Raw genomic sequence first — 15,773 nt, forward strand, 5'->3', positions numbered from 1 at the left:
GGAAAGGGGCTGTTGGGGCCAACTGAGACTGCTTTTATTGAATGGTCTTGACCAGAGATTTAAGATTTACTATAAATGTAGGTGGCAAAGCTGGCTGCCATATACATTGGTTACATGGTGGGTGCCTACAGCAGAGTGGAGGGAGCTGGATGGAAGATGGAGGATGGTGAGTTTGAAAGAAGCAACTGTGCAGTGAAAGAAATATAATAATAAATAAATAATTTTAAAAAACTGTGTCTGAATGTCTTCTCAATGAAAAGTATTTCCTCAGCATCAATTTAAACAGTGAAATACTGACGGACAAAAAAAAAAAAAAAACTAAACTAAACATAACGTAAAATGAGCACAGACAAGTCATCATGTCTCAAGTCAAGCCACGGGCTGAGTCTTTAACTTTTTATTTTGTGAAGTTATGCTGACTCGACTCGAGTCCAATCACAATGACTTGAGTCCACAGATTTTGGGGGAGAGTCGACCACGCCCACTCAGGAGACAGAACTGTACAGAGAAGCTTCGCGTTACATTTTCGGCAGACCAAAACGTCGAGGCTTATTCCTGTAGCGCCGACACACACACACACACATACACACACTCACACAACACACAGACAAACACACACACACACACACACACCATCATGGTCCGAGTGTGCTCTTTCCCTGGATGCTTCAACAGAGAGAAGCGTGTGAGATGTCGCGTGCGCTCTTCGTCGCAGGACGTCGGCCTCCCGGTGACTTTCCACAGACTCCCGCTACATGACCCAGAGAGGCTCTGGCTGTGGCTCATCGCTCTCCGCCTGGATCTCAACCCCTTCCTCAAATCCCTCCGTGCAGTGCGGGTGTGTAGTGAGCACTTTTCACCGGAGGACTACCGTCCAAAAATGCACGGGAGGAAAACAGAGCTACTTCTGCTGAAGCCGACAGCTGTGCCGACCGCATCACTACAGCAGGCTGAGGTGAGTGCTCGCGAGTTCCAGCTCGTGCACCCACTCGCGCGCTGTCGCTTTAATCCTCGTGGCTACAGTGAAGATTTCATTTGAACAAAGTGTAAATAATGTCTTTACAAACCGGGGTGGGATCTCGGGGCCTGTGTAGTGGCCGGACTAGCTGTGTGGAGCCATTTTGTTTTTTTCTTTGGTTGTTTACGTTTTAAGGGAAGACACTACAGGTGCACTGAAAACACTTTAAACTGTATCACCAGGATTTCTTACAATAAGATATTTTTTACGACAAGTTTTCTTACATTTTATTTCTAAATATGCCAGAGATGCATTATCTAATGTAAAATGCACTAACTTGTATAGAACATATATCTGAACACTGGATAAAGGCACATTTAAATACATACTAGAGTCAAATGTCAGCATCCATCATAACCCACGTCTTTAGGAATAAAATGTTATATAACTCCAAATCTCTCTCCACAATATAGATTGGAATAAAACTGGAAAGTGTTGTGTACTAAATGCCACTGAAGTGGAAATATTTGGCTCGCAATAAAAAAGGCATTTAAAGGTGCAATATGTAAGTATTGGCCACCTCTCAAATTCATACTCCAAACAAGTAGGGGGCAGCACATCACCAGAGTAGCTGCTAACTGTAGCTGTCGTTAGCTCAGTTAGCCATGCTGCTAACTGAGAGCTCAGAGTGGTATTTTGACATGACATATTTAGACAATAAAATGGTGAAAAGGGTAAAAACCTAAAAAGATATCAGCACGAAGCTTCCACAGTGCGGATGATCCGGGTAATTTTATACCTGGGAGGTCTAGCTTTTTTCGATTAATCCACCACTGAGCAGCTTACATAGGAATGAACGGGGTGCCGCCTCTGAAGCTGTATCCAGATTGTAAATGTTACATCCAGGTGTGCTACTTAGACTGGGCAGCTACGTAGATCAGGTAGTGACAGCTCATCTGGCTCATACGTCAAAATAAGCTTCCGGGTGTATTTCCTGGGTGTGCAGCCACTGAATATGGATAGCAGTGTTTCTTCTGCTCAGCCCATCAACTTTACATTGTGACTACATCACAGATTTTTAAAATGTCTTTTTTTTTTTTTAGCTCAAGAAAAGTTATACAAATATAAAACTTCAATGAAGCAAAAGTTCATAATAGAGTCTTAATTGACCTTGTTTGCAGTCTGAGGTGAGCTGCAAACAGCTTGAAAGTTGTCGCTTTCCTCATAGTGGCGTAGGTGAAAATGCTTTTTGGGTCGCAGGGAATTTTTACAATATATGTTTACAATATTTGCAATAATACGAATTTGTAAGCCTTCATTATTTGCAATACCGTGAGTGGCCACTGGGCAAAATTGGAAGCAAGGCTGAGCTGTATCCACCACTGTATCCAGTTCAGTAATACATTCATGGATTAACTGCTGCTGAGGCAGAAAGTAAGTCTGAGAGAATAGAAATGGTTACTGCTGCAATCTTGTGTGAATTACTGGAAAGGACGTGCAGGCCAGACTGCTGAGAGGCTTTCAGGCCCTCTCAGAATCTAGATTGAATAGGCTAGTTTACCAGAGAATGGCTTTATTGGTGCGGTTGAGGTTTTTTTGGTTAGATAGGAGAATTAAGACTGTTTGCAATCCAGTCATAGTCGGCTATGCACATTTTTGGTTGCAAACTGGCTTTAAAATCAGAAGGAGGCCTCTAAGCTTCATATAGGTTATATAACAGGAGGCTGCAGGTGGCGGTATGCACCTACAAAGTCATTTACTGCAATCACCCATAAAACGAAAAGAAGAAGACTCTGCTTCCTGGAGAAAGTAAAAGTTCACTCAGAACATTTTCGTCGCAATGGTGTCGGCCTGCATCGTTCCCAAGTGCAAGGCAGTGAAGTGGAAACGGGGCGCTGGAGTGAGTTATTACCGGCTGCCATTAAAGGACCCGGAGCGTTGCAGGCAGTGGCTGAGGGCAGTGAATAATCCTAAATATGGAGAGAGCAGCGCCATGGAGACTCTACACAACCTCCGAGTTTGTAGTCTCCATTTCAAAGCGGAGGACCTCGAACGCAATGTTTTGGACAAAGCTGAGGGTTACGTGTATGGGAAAAGATTAAAAAACACTGCCGTCCCGTCTGTTAACTTAGACGGAGAGAAACCAGCGGCTTCTGCTCAACCAAAGCGGAGACGCGTTGGATTAAAGGTACAGTGGTCCCTTGTCGTGTGTTGTGATAATTGACAAACCACGATACTATTTTTCAGTGTTAAAGCTCCTTATGTGTGCGAGCTTTAACGTTACCTTCGTGAGCTTGTGGGCTTGTTTTTGCTCACGTGGTATAGAGATTGTGGTTTTAAGTCACTGAGGATAAACAAACGGGGTGTCAGCATGAAGTAAAAACGTGATGTTGTTTTATAGGACATGGAAATCCTGATATTCAGAAGGTGACCGTAGATGCATCATTCAGTCGGATTGATGAGGCAGTGATGTATTACCATTAATTTGGCAGATGCTTTCTCTATGACAGTGCTGGCTAGCTAATGTTAGCTGCTAGCTTGGCTGGCACAAAGTGTTAAAACTGTGTGTAGGCAGATGATGACACAGGATTACACTCTGGGTGTGTAATGTCTGTCCTGAGGAACATGGAGTAGATTGGTTGGATAGTTTATTTTAGTCATACTAAATACTTAAACTCATGTCTGCCATCAGCTGTTAAGAGTGTGTCTGTGTTGTGTGTTATTTTACAGCAACAGGACACCTTGGAAACCGACAAACCACCAGGCCAGATCGGAGACACAGGTGAGTCAGTGAAGTCAGGTGAATGATTTTCACTATCAAGTGAAGTTTACAGGTGCATGTGGCATTCATTAATGACATATGTCTTACAAGTAGCCATATCTGTGTGTGATGGTTGTGTGTAAAGATGACTGCTATGGTGTCCGTTTGGGACATTGTTGATGCAACACTGATGATCAGTAAACCACGTTGTTAAAGGATAAGTTCACCCAAAAATGAAAAGTCACTTCTACTAAAGTTGGGTGGTCCAGAAAAAATTTCTGGAGCTGCCAACATAATAGTGTTGCAACATTCTCATAAACAAGTAGATGGGAAAGGTAAAAAAACAAAAACAACTGGAAGAAAGCCCCCATCTACCCCACTTTTTTAGGAGACTGCTGTCATTCTGTTTTGCTGTAAAGCTCCAGAAATGTTTTGTTGACAACAGAACTTCACCCAACTTCCCATCAAAATGGGTGCGAGTAGATAATGACTACATTTCCTTTTTGAGTAAAAAGGACATTTTTACCCCAAAACAGATATGCCAAGTGACACAAATCTGCCACAGTTAATAACGTGTGTCTTGAACTTTTAACTGGCATCAATTGGGATTGCTCAAAGTCTCCATCTTTGCTATTTTACTATGATATAAATAATGCAGTTCATGAATCCAGCTTGAAAGCAATTTTTCTTCCCTTAAGTTTCTGATGTTGTCCAGCCTGGTGAAGACAGTTTGTTCGAGTCCACCTATAATACACCTGAGACGTCAACTGCAACAATGGAGAAGTAAGTCTTTAAATAACATTTGTCATATTCTTTCCAATGTACCAAGTAAATTATGTAGCTTAAAGTGAGAACTCTGTAATACAGCGTATTGTTTACCACCTGCAAAAATGTATCCATGGTGAGATTTAAGTTTCCACCTCTTGCCGGCTCCATACAACCTGTGTGTCATATCTCTCCTGTCCTGTAACAGAGCACCTCTGCAGCACATTGTTGACGAGGAGGCCATCCTGCAGCTGATGAAGAACTGCCCGATGTGCGACAGAAAGTGCCGCTGTACCAAACACAATCGAGGTCCTTACTTCATAGTCTACCAGAGCTGCTACTTCTGCCATTATCAACGCAAGTGGGCCAGCCAGCCTGAAGCTCTAAACATGAACATTAATAAAGCACACACAGCGCCCAAGAGGAAACATCAGCCAAAGGAGAAGGTGTGTGTAAATACCAAGGCTCAATCATGACCCATTAGAGACTTTAGGAGCCCAGTGTTAACTCTGGCTTACATGAATCTGAATTTGGGCACAGAACCAGAGTCAGATGTGCCTTAAAGTGGAGCATTATTAGGCAGCTGGATATGCTTAATGATGACAAACAATTCTATAAAGAAGAATCGCCCCTGAGTCTACTTACTCAGTTGGACAAAAAGCTGCCAGCTGGTGCCAACAGTGCAGACACACAGCAAACAGAGGGGCCACGGACGCTCAGTGATGGCCATGATGTTGACTGACAGCTGACCGTTGTCCTGGTGTATCAGGACCTTAAGTAAACTGGGAGGAATTGTTTAACAGTCACAAGCACTTAGTATTTCACTTTAGTATGTTTATGCCCACTTTCGTCCAAGCTGGACGCATTATTGTTAAGGTTAATACCCTTATATCCTTGGTTGTTAAAGTGACAATCTCTGTATATTTTTTGGTTATATTTATTTAAATAAATGTCTTTTAAGCATTTACTACTGCTCAGCTTTACATTAAATGCATTTAACTGACGACTCATGGTTAGCGTTTTTATCATGAAGAATTTACAAGAAATGCAATGCATTTGTCAGTAAGCATAACACTTTATTTCACTGCTGTCATCTATCAGCGATGTGTCTACAAAACAAGACAACAGTGATCTTCTGCATTTTTGGACAGTTGATCAATCTGAAATATTGCAGGGATTAATGGAACAAGGAGGAGCAGCTGTGGGCACCAGGCTGCACACCCCCTGACCTCTTGGGGAGCTAACCAACTACTTCCACCATGACGTGCTATTTGCAGACTTCTGCCATGTGCAGTGTACAATCCGATAAACAGAATGATGTTAAAAGGCCAATTATTGCCTGACTTCTTTATTAAAATTACAATAGTTTGTTTTCGCCCCAGAATTGTGTGACCTGTAGTATTAAACTGCATTTGCTGTTACTTCCAGTAACAACAGGTTTTGTTTTTTTAAAATGTATTTTTATTTATTTATTTTCATCCCTTAACAGGTGTCACCAAATCCACCCAGAGTGACTACTTTGAAATAGTTGTCTGGAAATCAGCACTTGATACCCCGTTTATACCAACTTGTGGGGTTAAAGCTATAGTCTGTAGCTTTTTTTTGGTTATATTTGCTAAAATTGTCATTATGATCTGACAGTAGAATATGATACAGGTCAGCTGTGTAAAATCCACTGTCTGTTGGCCCACCCAGTGGCTGTACTTTTGATTTGCAAGAATCTACCTCTCCGACTGAATACAACCAATCAGAGCCAAGGAGAGTGAGCCAGGTGTCAATCACTCTCGTGCATGCCTGCTGGCAGCCCCCCTCCCCCGCGCAGGTGCAGTGCCTGCTCTTACCTGGTCTGATACCACAAGCTCAAAGGCAGAGAACAAGAGTGATGCCGAAATTGAAAAGTGGCTGAAGGTATGTCAATTGCTGCTCAGCAGCATATACCGATCCCTGGACTGGTATACCGATCCCTGGACTGGTATACCGATCCCTGGACTGGTATACCGATCCTTGAAATGGTATGCCGCTGGTATTCTACTGACACATGACGGTATGTGTCACTTGAGACTGTTATGCCATTGAAAGACTATTGGATGACTAATAGATAGCAGAAACTTTAAGCCAACCAACCAAACAATACTTACTGACAGGTTTTCTTTATTAGGAGAACACAATAATGCATTACTTCAATTACATCTACGTCACAGAACATTAACCATTGTGGCATATTATGTATCATGTTCACTGTACTTTGAATGACCGGAATCAGCCGCTAATAAAAAAAAAAAGGATATTATATGGGATATTTTCTGATTCCTGGTACTTTTACTGTGTACTGTTTTACTTCTGGCTTATTGTGATAAGAAAGTGGTGATCCAGCATATAAGCCTTGAGGCATCGATATACCAACTGATCCAGCAGTATAAGCCTTCGGGTATTATACAGGCTAAATTTGGGTATATGTCTATTTGAGTGATTCATCTTTTTCTTTATTAGTAGCTTATTCCGGTCAGAGCTCTGAAACCCATTGTTTTCAATGGCTTGCGCCATGCTACATCAACCTTTTGCTGCATCCAGCAAACAGTGTGCTACGCAACACTTGCATCTAGCTGAGATCCAATCATAGTGCATCCTGATAGCATATTAACAGGAGTGTACGTGTGGTCTTGAAATTTACCACATACAGTGAAGAGTCACTTTAACATTGTTTATTACTTGAACATATGACAACAAACCTTGTTTGAGTGAATATGTATTTTGAAAATACATATTGGCACAAGGATGACACAGCATCATAAGATTAATGACTTCTTGAACAAAATAAAAATCTTAAACGTTTTTCCTGTAAAGAGAAAAGGACTTTCCTTACCTTCTTTCCTTTACTTACCTGCCAGTCAAAACCAAGTATTCTCACTCCCGCTCACTTTGCTGTATGCATATTAACAGACAAATGTGGCAAGCTGAGAAAACCACCCTCTCGCTTGCATCAGGAAAGTAGCCTCAAGTCCAGCAGCTCAGTCTAACATCTCACAGGTTTAATAACAAATAAATAAATGGGACATATTCATTGTTTATCGAAATCTCCATACAATCACTGTCCACTTGAAGCCTTATTTAAGACACGATGCTATCTAAAATAGTAGTACTGCTTTGTGACATCGCCGAGTTGGTCCATGCTGCATCTTTTACTTTCACCTAGGAACAATCATCGTCTTCATCTGGCAGGTTAGTCCATTTACTGCTGCTTTCACAGAAACAGCACTTCTGGGAGACCACAAGTTTTAGTCCTTTGACTTGTTTTCTAACCGTACATTGTCTGTTGCATTCCCGACATGACTTGAACAGCTGAAGGATGCACTCTTCATCAATGATGTACTCTGATGAGCTGAGGGAATCAGAAAAGATGCATGAATAAAATGATGACTTCTTGTTGTGACTTACGTATATGTACAGCTGGGGGTAGTATTTAACAACAAAAGCTTCAACCTGGATTGTGATTATTGATAATAACAACATACCTCCCCAAATCCACCAGATAGCGTCCGTCCCCCACACTTAATGAGATGCTGACTTCGTCATCCTCATCTTCTGGCATATCTGTGTGTGGATCCATTTCAACATATCAGTAATTACTTCACTTATCCTGTAAACAATTAGCTTGCAATCTTAAGGATTTGTTTTGCTGGTGAGGGACTCTGCTAATGTGAAGAAGACTCACCACTATCTTCATTATTTTCTGTCTGGTTGATTATCATCGACTCGTCTTGACTGTTCAATATTTGAGAAGCAGCATCTTCTGTCTGTGGCTCCTTTAAATAGGACAAGAAACAGCAACCCGTCAGCACAAAGCTTAGTTAAAACAGGCAACGTCATTTAATTTATTTAGCACATTTCATAAACTGCAGCTCGACAAATACAGGTTAATATAGTTTAAAGAGAATACATTTAAATCTGTAACAAAAGAACAAGTTTGTATTATAAATGCATGCAGTAAATTGTAAAACTAAAGCAGACTGTCTGCAGCTGAAATGTTGTAAGGGATGGAAGCAGAACCTGAGGATAAAGAGACGACTTGTGCGCATTAATAAACCGTTTTATAACAGCTCAAATCTTTTGTTGGTGTAACACAAGACCAAAAACATTTTCAATGGTTTTTTTTATGTGTCTACAGGTGAAACTCTGAAATTGTAAATCAAAGCCCACAAATGCCCCTGACATTTACTTTAATTACAAGGCTAGTTCTGTTAGGTTGTTAGGTTTAACTGCTTTATTGCTTTGGAGCTGGAGACAATACATGAATCATTTTCAGTCAGAACATCTGCTTTTATCAATCATCATTTTATCAATGATATTTATACTGTCACTTAGCAAATCATTTTCATGATTGAAAGGTTTTTCAGATGAATGGGTAAGACTGTAAAATATCAGAAAATGGTTTCACCAGGAGGTAAGGAAATGTAATCAAACTTCTTGTTTTACACAATCGATGGTCCAAAACCAAAGCTTTTTAGTTTACAAAGATAACAAACAGAGAGACGATAAAGTTAGTGTCAAAATAGTTGCCGACTGATTTTCCGTCAGTTTTATTAAGTGACTAATTGTTTCAGCTCTTGTGGGAGATGTGTCAGAGTCACATTTACCTTGCAGTTTTCAGATGACTGGACAGAAGGAGAAGGAGAAACTTCCTGCTTCACTTCAATTGGTGAATTCATCATTATTGGATATTCATCACCCATGCTTGCCCTAAATATACAGAACAAGAAGCACAAGAGTGTAAATTAACTTCTACCTTTGCGCAAGTCTTTTTCAGTAGGTTGTGTGATTAACATGTTATGCTATTATTCATCATTACTTCATGGTTTAAAAAGACGTAGCAGTAACAATCAGGCCTTCTCACCGGGATTCAGATGAACTTGTTTCATAGGCTGGTCGATCCGCTTGATTCTCTGACTTGGTCCGAAGATAACTACAGTTATAACACATGGCAGTTAGCTTGCTGGTCAGTCAGTAAGGGCTCAAACAGTTGTATTTATGGTACCACCGACGGAGAATAACAACACGTTTGCACTACATTAACGCAAGTGGTGTTACATACCACAATATGTCAAGATGATACACACCTAACCTACCTGTCCAGTAGTATAAAAGCCCTCTTTGAGTCCGTTTTAATACCACATTGTTTCTTAACTTGTTGCCACTTTGTAATAGCAGCGCCAATATATTCTCGTCTTACTGCGCCGTTTATCACCGTCTCTTTTTGCTCGCTGGCCTTTCTCTGATCTAACCCTCTTCTTCTTACCCGCAGAGTCTGCAACAGCTGTGTTTTGAGGCGCTTTGGGCGCCATATTTGTTTATCACTGAGTTATGACATCACGTCCAGTGCGCCAGGTCACAGAATATGGTGTAACACCTGTGCACTGGTTTATTTATGATAACTAAATATATTATTTAGCGTCTTTTAATTAACATCAATTTTTGGACCAATGACCCACCTATCCCATCACCACTCATTCAGAGACCACGCCCCCCAGATTTGTGGATCTGTGAAACAACAACACTCATGTCAACCAATATAAATTGGTACAATAGAATTGCTGTCTGGTTTTTCAGTGTCAGACCGTTTAGACTGCCAAGTTGAATTTAGTTACACCCTAAGAAGAGTTAACCATGTGCTAACACATTGTTTCAGCTACATGGAAGCTACTGCATTAGCCTCTCACAATTGTCGCTGAGGAAAATCTGACATTTTTTAATTGCGTTTAATTGTTAGAGTTTTGAAACGGATTCAATGGGCTCAGGGGAAGAATACACGCCGACAGCTCCTTCTACGAGCAGACGGGCAGGTAGAAGAGGAAGCCGTGGGCGAGGAGCATCAGGCAGGGGAGCGCAGAGGACATTACGCTGGTTGAAAATTTAAGATTGGAGAGGATTGCATATGAACGTGTAAGTAGCCTCAATTGCATTTTTTGTAAAACAATGCCCATTGCACCTGTCTTAGTTGTTGACAGCTTTTTATCTGTGGATAATGAGCCTCAGTAAACATATTTACTTGTTGTCAACTTGCCTCTAGTTTTCAATTGAACCTATATTTGTAGAAGGGCATGGTCAGATTCTGACCTGACATCTAATAATAAACCACACAGCTGAGGCTGTAACAACACAGTAAACTTGGCAATATATGCCTTCACAATCATTTTCGTACCTATCAGAGGATGCCCCGCCAGAAACACTGGAAATGACAGGGAATGGAGGTGCGGTCATCTGACGTTTGACTGCTGTTGAGGTAATGGTGGAAGAACCTGCCTGATATCTGCAAGACACAATGCAATACATACTTACACATACATACCTACACACACACATTACTCTTATAACTTTCTTCTTCTCTTCTTTTTGTTTAATGGCGGCTGACAGCTGGCGTTTAGGTGCAACACCGCCACCCAATGGATGGAAAAAACTAAATAATTTACACCAATGCTTATTAAATTCTTGAGATTCATTTTTATTCATTATTTTTCTCTATCCACTGCAATGCCATTGCAATAGCTAACATCTAAACTTACATACTGTTTGGAGATCTGGTCCAATCACTGCTCACTGCTGGGTGAACGCATCACTAACTGTGCGCCGCTTGTGATTTTTTCCGTGAAAGTTGCCATTGACACCCAGTGTGCATCTTTGCTATTACAGCAAAATGCAAGGGCTTTCATCAGTGGGCCTTAGGCTCAATCATCATTGCCGTCACATCATTCGGCGATAGATAGTGACTGATATTTATTTACATGAAAATCTTCAAGGTTATTACTTTAAAATGCAGAGTTAATAACACAGACTTTAGGACACATTCTACAAATATGCATTTCAAAAATATTTGAATTTCATCTCATTATTTTGTATGATGTCCTGGAAACTGAAGGAGAACGTGTCTCTAATCTGTAAACACCAATTTAAAGCTGCAGTCTGGAGTTTTGAGAAAAGAGTGGACTTAGCTAGAATATTTGAATGATACAGCTCCCAGGTCCCTCCTTCTTTCTCTCTGCTGCACTGCAGCCCTGCCTTCAAAGCCCCTCCCCACAGAGGAGCCTGCTGTGCACGAGCACGCCTGTAACGGAGGACGCAACATAACCAAGATGGCGCATTCACAGGTAAGAAGTTTATTGGGAATATTTCTAGAATTGCTGTTTGGTTTTTCAGTGTCAGACCGTTTAGACTGCCAGGTTGAATTTAGCTACACCCTAAGAAGAGTTAACTATGTGCTAACACATTGTTTCAGCTACATGGAAGCTACTACATTTGTCACTGAGGAAAATCTGACATTTTTAAATTGCGTTTTATTGTTAGAGTTTTGAAATGGATTCAATGGGCTCAGGGGAAGAATACACGCCGACAGCTCCTTCTACGAGCAGACGGGCAGGTAGAAGAGGAAGCCGTGGGCGAGGAGCATCAGGCAGGGGCCGTGGAAGACGGAGCAGACGGTGCAGTATGGGACAAACTGCCGAGAATATTACGCGGGTTAAGATTGGAGAGGGTTGCATATGAACGTGTAAGTAGCCTCAATTGCATTTTTTTGTAAACACAAACCATGCCCACTGCACCTGTCTTAGTTGTTGACAGCTTTTTATCTGTGGATAATGAGCCTCAGTAAACATATTTACTTGTTGTCAACTTGCCTCTAGTTTTCAATTGAACCTATATTTGTAGAAGGGCATAGTCAGATTCTGACCTGACATCTAATAATAAACCACACAGCTGACGCTGTAACAACACAGTAAACTTGGCAATATATGCCTTCACAATCATTTTCGTACCTATCAGAGGATGCCCCGCCAGAAACACTGGAAATGACAGGGAATGGAGGTGCGGTCATCTGACGTTTGACTGCTGTTGAGGTAATGGTGGAAGAACCTGCCTGATATCTGCAAGACACAATGCAATACATACTTACACATACATACCTACAAACACACATTACTCTTATGAAATTTCGACATGACTAATCATGCAACATAATTATCTACTTGTAGAAGAACTACTACACACTGTTCAGTGCCCAGGTATTACAGAACAAACACTCTCGTAAATAAGTACAACATTGATTATGAGTTTATTTAGTGGAGTGAGCAAAAGCACACATAAATCTGGGAGAAAACCTGCTAACGAAAACTAATGTTGTTCAGGTTAAAGGAACTTGGGGCAGGATCAAGAAATAAGACTCGACAGTGACACGACGGCCATTAAAGGTAACTGCAGCCATCAGCCAAGCCGGTGCGGGAGCGTGCATGAACTCTTCACAGCAGTGCAGCTGCTAACTCACCTCCCGGATAACAGGTTGGGCTTTTGGTCCCATATATAAAAAGGGACATATTTCCAACTATTCGGTTTCAGACTAAAGGACCATGGAAAATGCGCAGTCTGTAACTATTCAGTGTAACACAGCGGTGACTAAGTTACATGTTTGCGGCTAACGCTACTTTGCACGTTAGGTCACTCCGAGTCCTCGTGATCTCATATGATTTTCAAATCAAGCTCTAAACATGACCTGTAATGTTTTCTTACCTGGTTACTAGGAAATGAGCCATGTCAGCATCTGTTTTCAGTCCCAATTCAAGTTGGAGCTGCCTCCATGAGTCGAGCGCGTATCCAATGTATATTCGGGTGCCAGCCCGGCTTTGGTCGTATTTTCGTTTAGACTCAAGAGATGCTGCTGATAAACCCTTCTTTTTCTTCTGAGTATGACTTTTTAGTGGAGTTTGTGTGGTGGTGGGTCGTTTGCTGGCTGTAGCAGACTCCATTACTACCTAAACACTAGTTTGGGTCCACCGCGCTTTTCTTCTTCCCGTATCCAAGTCGAAAGCCGTCGAGGACGCGCATTCAGCGTCATCTGACGTCACGTCCGCAGGACTGCGCGGGAAATTCGGACCACGAATTGCAGTACATCATGCAGCACACAGCCTGTTCAAGGCAATGGAGAGATACGTGGGTGGGCTCATTCTTTTTGGTTTTCAACGCTTCATCACCCATTAGCATCAAAACACTTAAAATGCATGTTTATTTTTTCACAAATCCTGCCCCAAGTTCCTTGCAGCTTGCACATCGTGTTGAATACTCATTACTTTGACAGGGCATTGGGAACAAAATACGCCCTGATTGTTCTATTTCTGATCAATACAGCTAAATTACAATGATGAGTGCCTCAGGCGAGTCACTGTAGATATCCAGAGCAACAAACACTATTCCTCACATCGCGAGTTACCAGGTAATCATCTTCACCATGCTGTCTCTCTGGAGCATGAGTAACGTTATTATACAAGCTAACAAGCTAGGATTTCGCAACAAGCTACGTAGCTTGACTGCAACATCGGCGATGTGCGCTATGGTGAGTATTACTATAACTGTCGCCACCATAGCCTTGTGGTTAAAACATAGAATGAAACATGTATCAAGCAATGGTCCTTACTTGTCCCGCAGAAGAGCGGCTAACTCTGCGTCGCTCTTCAGTCTTTGCAAATCCCGCAGCTCCCTCCACCTCTGACGAGACGCTCCATTACTGATCACTTGATCCTACTTTTATTTCGGGCACGGTCCCCTGCTTTCCTTTTACAACGTTTTTATTCGTCAGTCTGCTTATTTTTTCCCTGTGATGTGGGCAATTGTGGAGCCAACCGTGGGATAGGCATTTTTCCGAGCTGTTTTCGCTCCGTCATTGTACTCCAGTAGCGCCGAGATCGAAAAGTGGCCGAAGGTATGTCAATTGCTGCTCAGCGGTATATCCCGATCCCTAGACTGGTAAACCAATCCTCGGAATGATATGCCGCTGTTATTCCACTGACACATGGCGGTATGTGCCGCATGCCATTGAAAGACTTATAAATGAATCAAAGCTAATGAAAGAGCTAGCCTCAGCTAACATGACTAACGCTAGCCCAGCCACTGTAGCCAGTCTGACTAATCGATAGCAGAAACTTTGAGCCAACCAACCAAACAATACTTACTGACAGGTAACATGTTGACCGACAACATGCACTTTTGGACGATTTATTGACAGTTGCGTTTTTTTGGACAGGCATCGACACAGTCACCTACGCTGTCACTGTGTGCTGAACAGTGGCTTGCAGGCATGGATCTATTATAGATCCATGCTTGCAGGTCGCAGACTCCGGCATCTCCGTGTGGAATAGTAGTGTACAAGCCACTTCAAAATTAATTTACATACACATGACTTGGATCGATGAGCAGGGTGATCGAAATGGGTTTCCTGGTTAGCGGACAGGGCCGAGGACCCCTCTCGAGACCGGATTCTCTAACCACCAGTTAAACTGTCACACCGGGCAAGAGGTTGTTATGGAGACATGAATCCGGACAGGATGAATGAAACCTCAACGCGAAGTGGAGGGGTTTCATTCATCCATTCATCCATCTTACTTGCTGCTTCATTTAGCTGCCACGAGCAAATAAATAGGCTGATTTGGTTGTAAACATGATAGCAATTTTAGCTTACACTGCTAACATAGAGGCTAACGTCTCTGTCGAACAAGTAAACAAGTGTTGACAATATTGCAGAGACAGAAATTGTCTCGACGCCGTCTAATAACAGAAAAAAAAAAACTAATGGCAGCTTTCACAGTCATAAGCCAGCATCGGCATAAAAGTTATCTGTGTCACAACATCCACAATAAAGAGGAAAGATTACCTGTTCAACAAAAACTCCGCTGTATCAGCATCGCTTTTCAGGTCCATATCTTCGCGGAGCTTTCGCCACCGTTCAAACGATGACCCAATGTTTACTCGGGTTTGAGCCCTCTTCATTTCGCATCTCCTCTTTGTCTCTGCCTTTTCAGCGACAGACTTGCGCTTTCTTTCAACCTTTGCCGGTGGGGCAAGCAGAGGCCGCTTGCTGCTGTCGCTCTGTTTTCCCTCCATGCCTGAACTGCTCAGGGCCAAACAAACCTCTTGTCTGCTTGTAGTTTCAAATGCGGAAGTGGGTTGGGACGAGGCGTGACCAGGAGCAGGAGAGTGAGCGAGGGGATTGGATGGAGGGTCCGAGAGAGAGAGTGCAAATTGAGCAAGGGAAACTCCCATGCGGACCGGATGGCTGCTATTGGTCAATTTCTTTGCAGTTTTGCAGGCGCTAGAGAGAATAGATTTATTTGGTTCCTTTTGCTCTTCACATTGTGTAGGTCGTACTATTGGGCCATAACCACCATCTAAATAATGATAATAATAATGATCAATCTTTCACATCGTAGACCATAGCTTTAAAGCTACAGTTGGTAATGTTGGAGAGCTAGCAAGATT

General features: G+C 42.1%; 2 protein-coding genes across 3 annotated transcripts; one reads left to right on the forward strand and one right to left on the reverse strand.

The window, feature by feature from the left end:
* Positions 1–467: 467 nt before the first annotated feature.
* On the forward strand, positions 468–5,816 carry LOC140994869 (uncharacterized). Of its 2 annotated transcripts, none has more exons than XM_073464694.1 (4): positions 468–955; positions 3,689–3,740; positions 4,418–4,502; positions 4,693–5,816. In XM_073464694.1, exons 1-4 carry the CDS (start codon positions 638–640, stop codon positions 4,958–4,960), a joined length of 723 nt encoding a protein of 240 aa, XP_073320795.1. In that variant the 5' UTR covers positions 468–637; the 3' UTR covers positions 4,961–5,816. The 2 variants fall into 2 exon arrangements, with proteins under 2 accessions (XP_073320795.1, XP_073320794.1); XM_073464693.1 differs by lacking the exon at positions 468–955 and adding an exon at positions 2,775–3,146.
* A 1,423-nt stretch (positions 5,817–7,239) lies between these two features.
* On the reverse strand, positions 7,240–13,404 carry LOC140994885 (uncharacterized). The gene is made up of 8 exons (XM_073464715.1): positions 13,035–13,404; positions 12,287–12,394; positions 10,681–10,788; positions 9,376–9,444; positions 9,119–9,221; positions 8,197–8,287; positions 7,997–8,075; positions 7,240–7,863 (listed from the first exon to the last, which is right to left on the reverse strand). Exons 1-8 carry the CDS (start codon positions 13,268–13,270, stop codon positions 7,674–7,676), a joined length of 984 nt encoding a protein of 327 aa, XP_073320816.1. The 5' UTR covers positions 13,271–13,404; the 3' UTR covers positions 7,240–7,673.
* Positions 13,405–15,773: the final 2,369 nt, after the last annotated feature.

Source organism: Pagrus major, chromosome 4 (assembly GCF_040436345.1).
Source record: "Pagrus major chromosome 4, Pma_NU_1.0".
Classification (NCBI taxonomy): domain Eukaryota; kingdom Metazoa; phylum Chordata; class Actinopteri; order Spariformes; family Sparidae; genus Pagrus; species Pagrus major.

Bases quoted from the DNA above. Each gene is read 5' to 3' on its own strand.
- LOC140994885 (XM_073464715.1), bottom strand. From the start codon at position 13,270: ATGGAGTCTGCTACAGCCAGCAAACGACCCACCACCACACAAACTCCA. The intron at 10,789-12,286 runs GTACGAAAATGA...TGTGTCTTGCAG, and splicing joins GGCGGGGCATCCTCTGATAG to ATATCAGGCAGGTTCTTCCA. The intron at 9,445-10,680 runs GTACGAAAATGA...TTATAACTGTAG, and splicing joins GGCGGGGCATCCTCTGATAG to TTATCTTCGGACCAAGTCAG.
- LOC140994869 (XM_073464693.1), top strand. From the start codon at position 2,799: ATGGTGTCGGCCTGCATCGTTCCCAAGTGCAAGGCAGTGAAGTGGAAA. The intron at 3,147-3,688 runs GTACAGTGGTCC...GTTATTTTACAG, and splicing joins GGAGACGCGTTGGATTAAAG to CAACAGGACACCTTGGAAAC. The intron at 4,503-4,692 runs GTAAGTCTTTAA...GTCCTGTAACAG, and splicing joins TCAACTGCAACAATGGAGAA to AGCACCTCTGCAGCACATTG.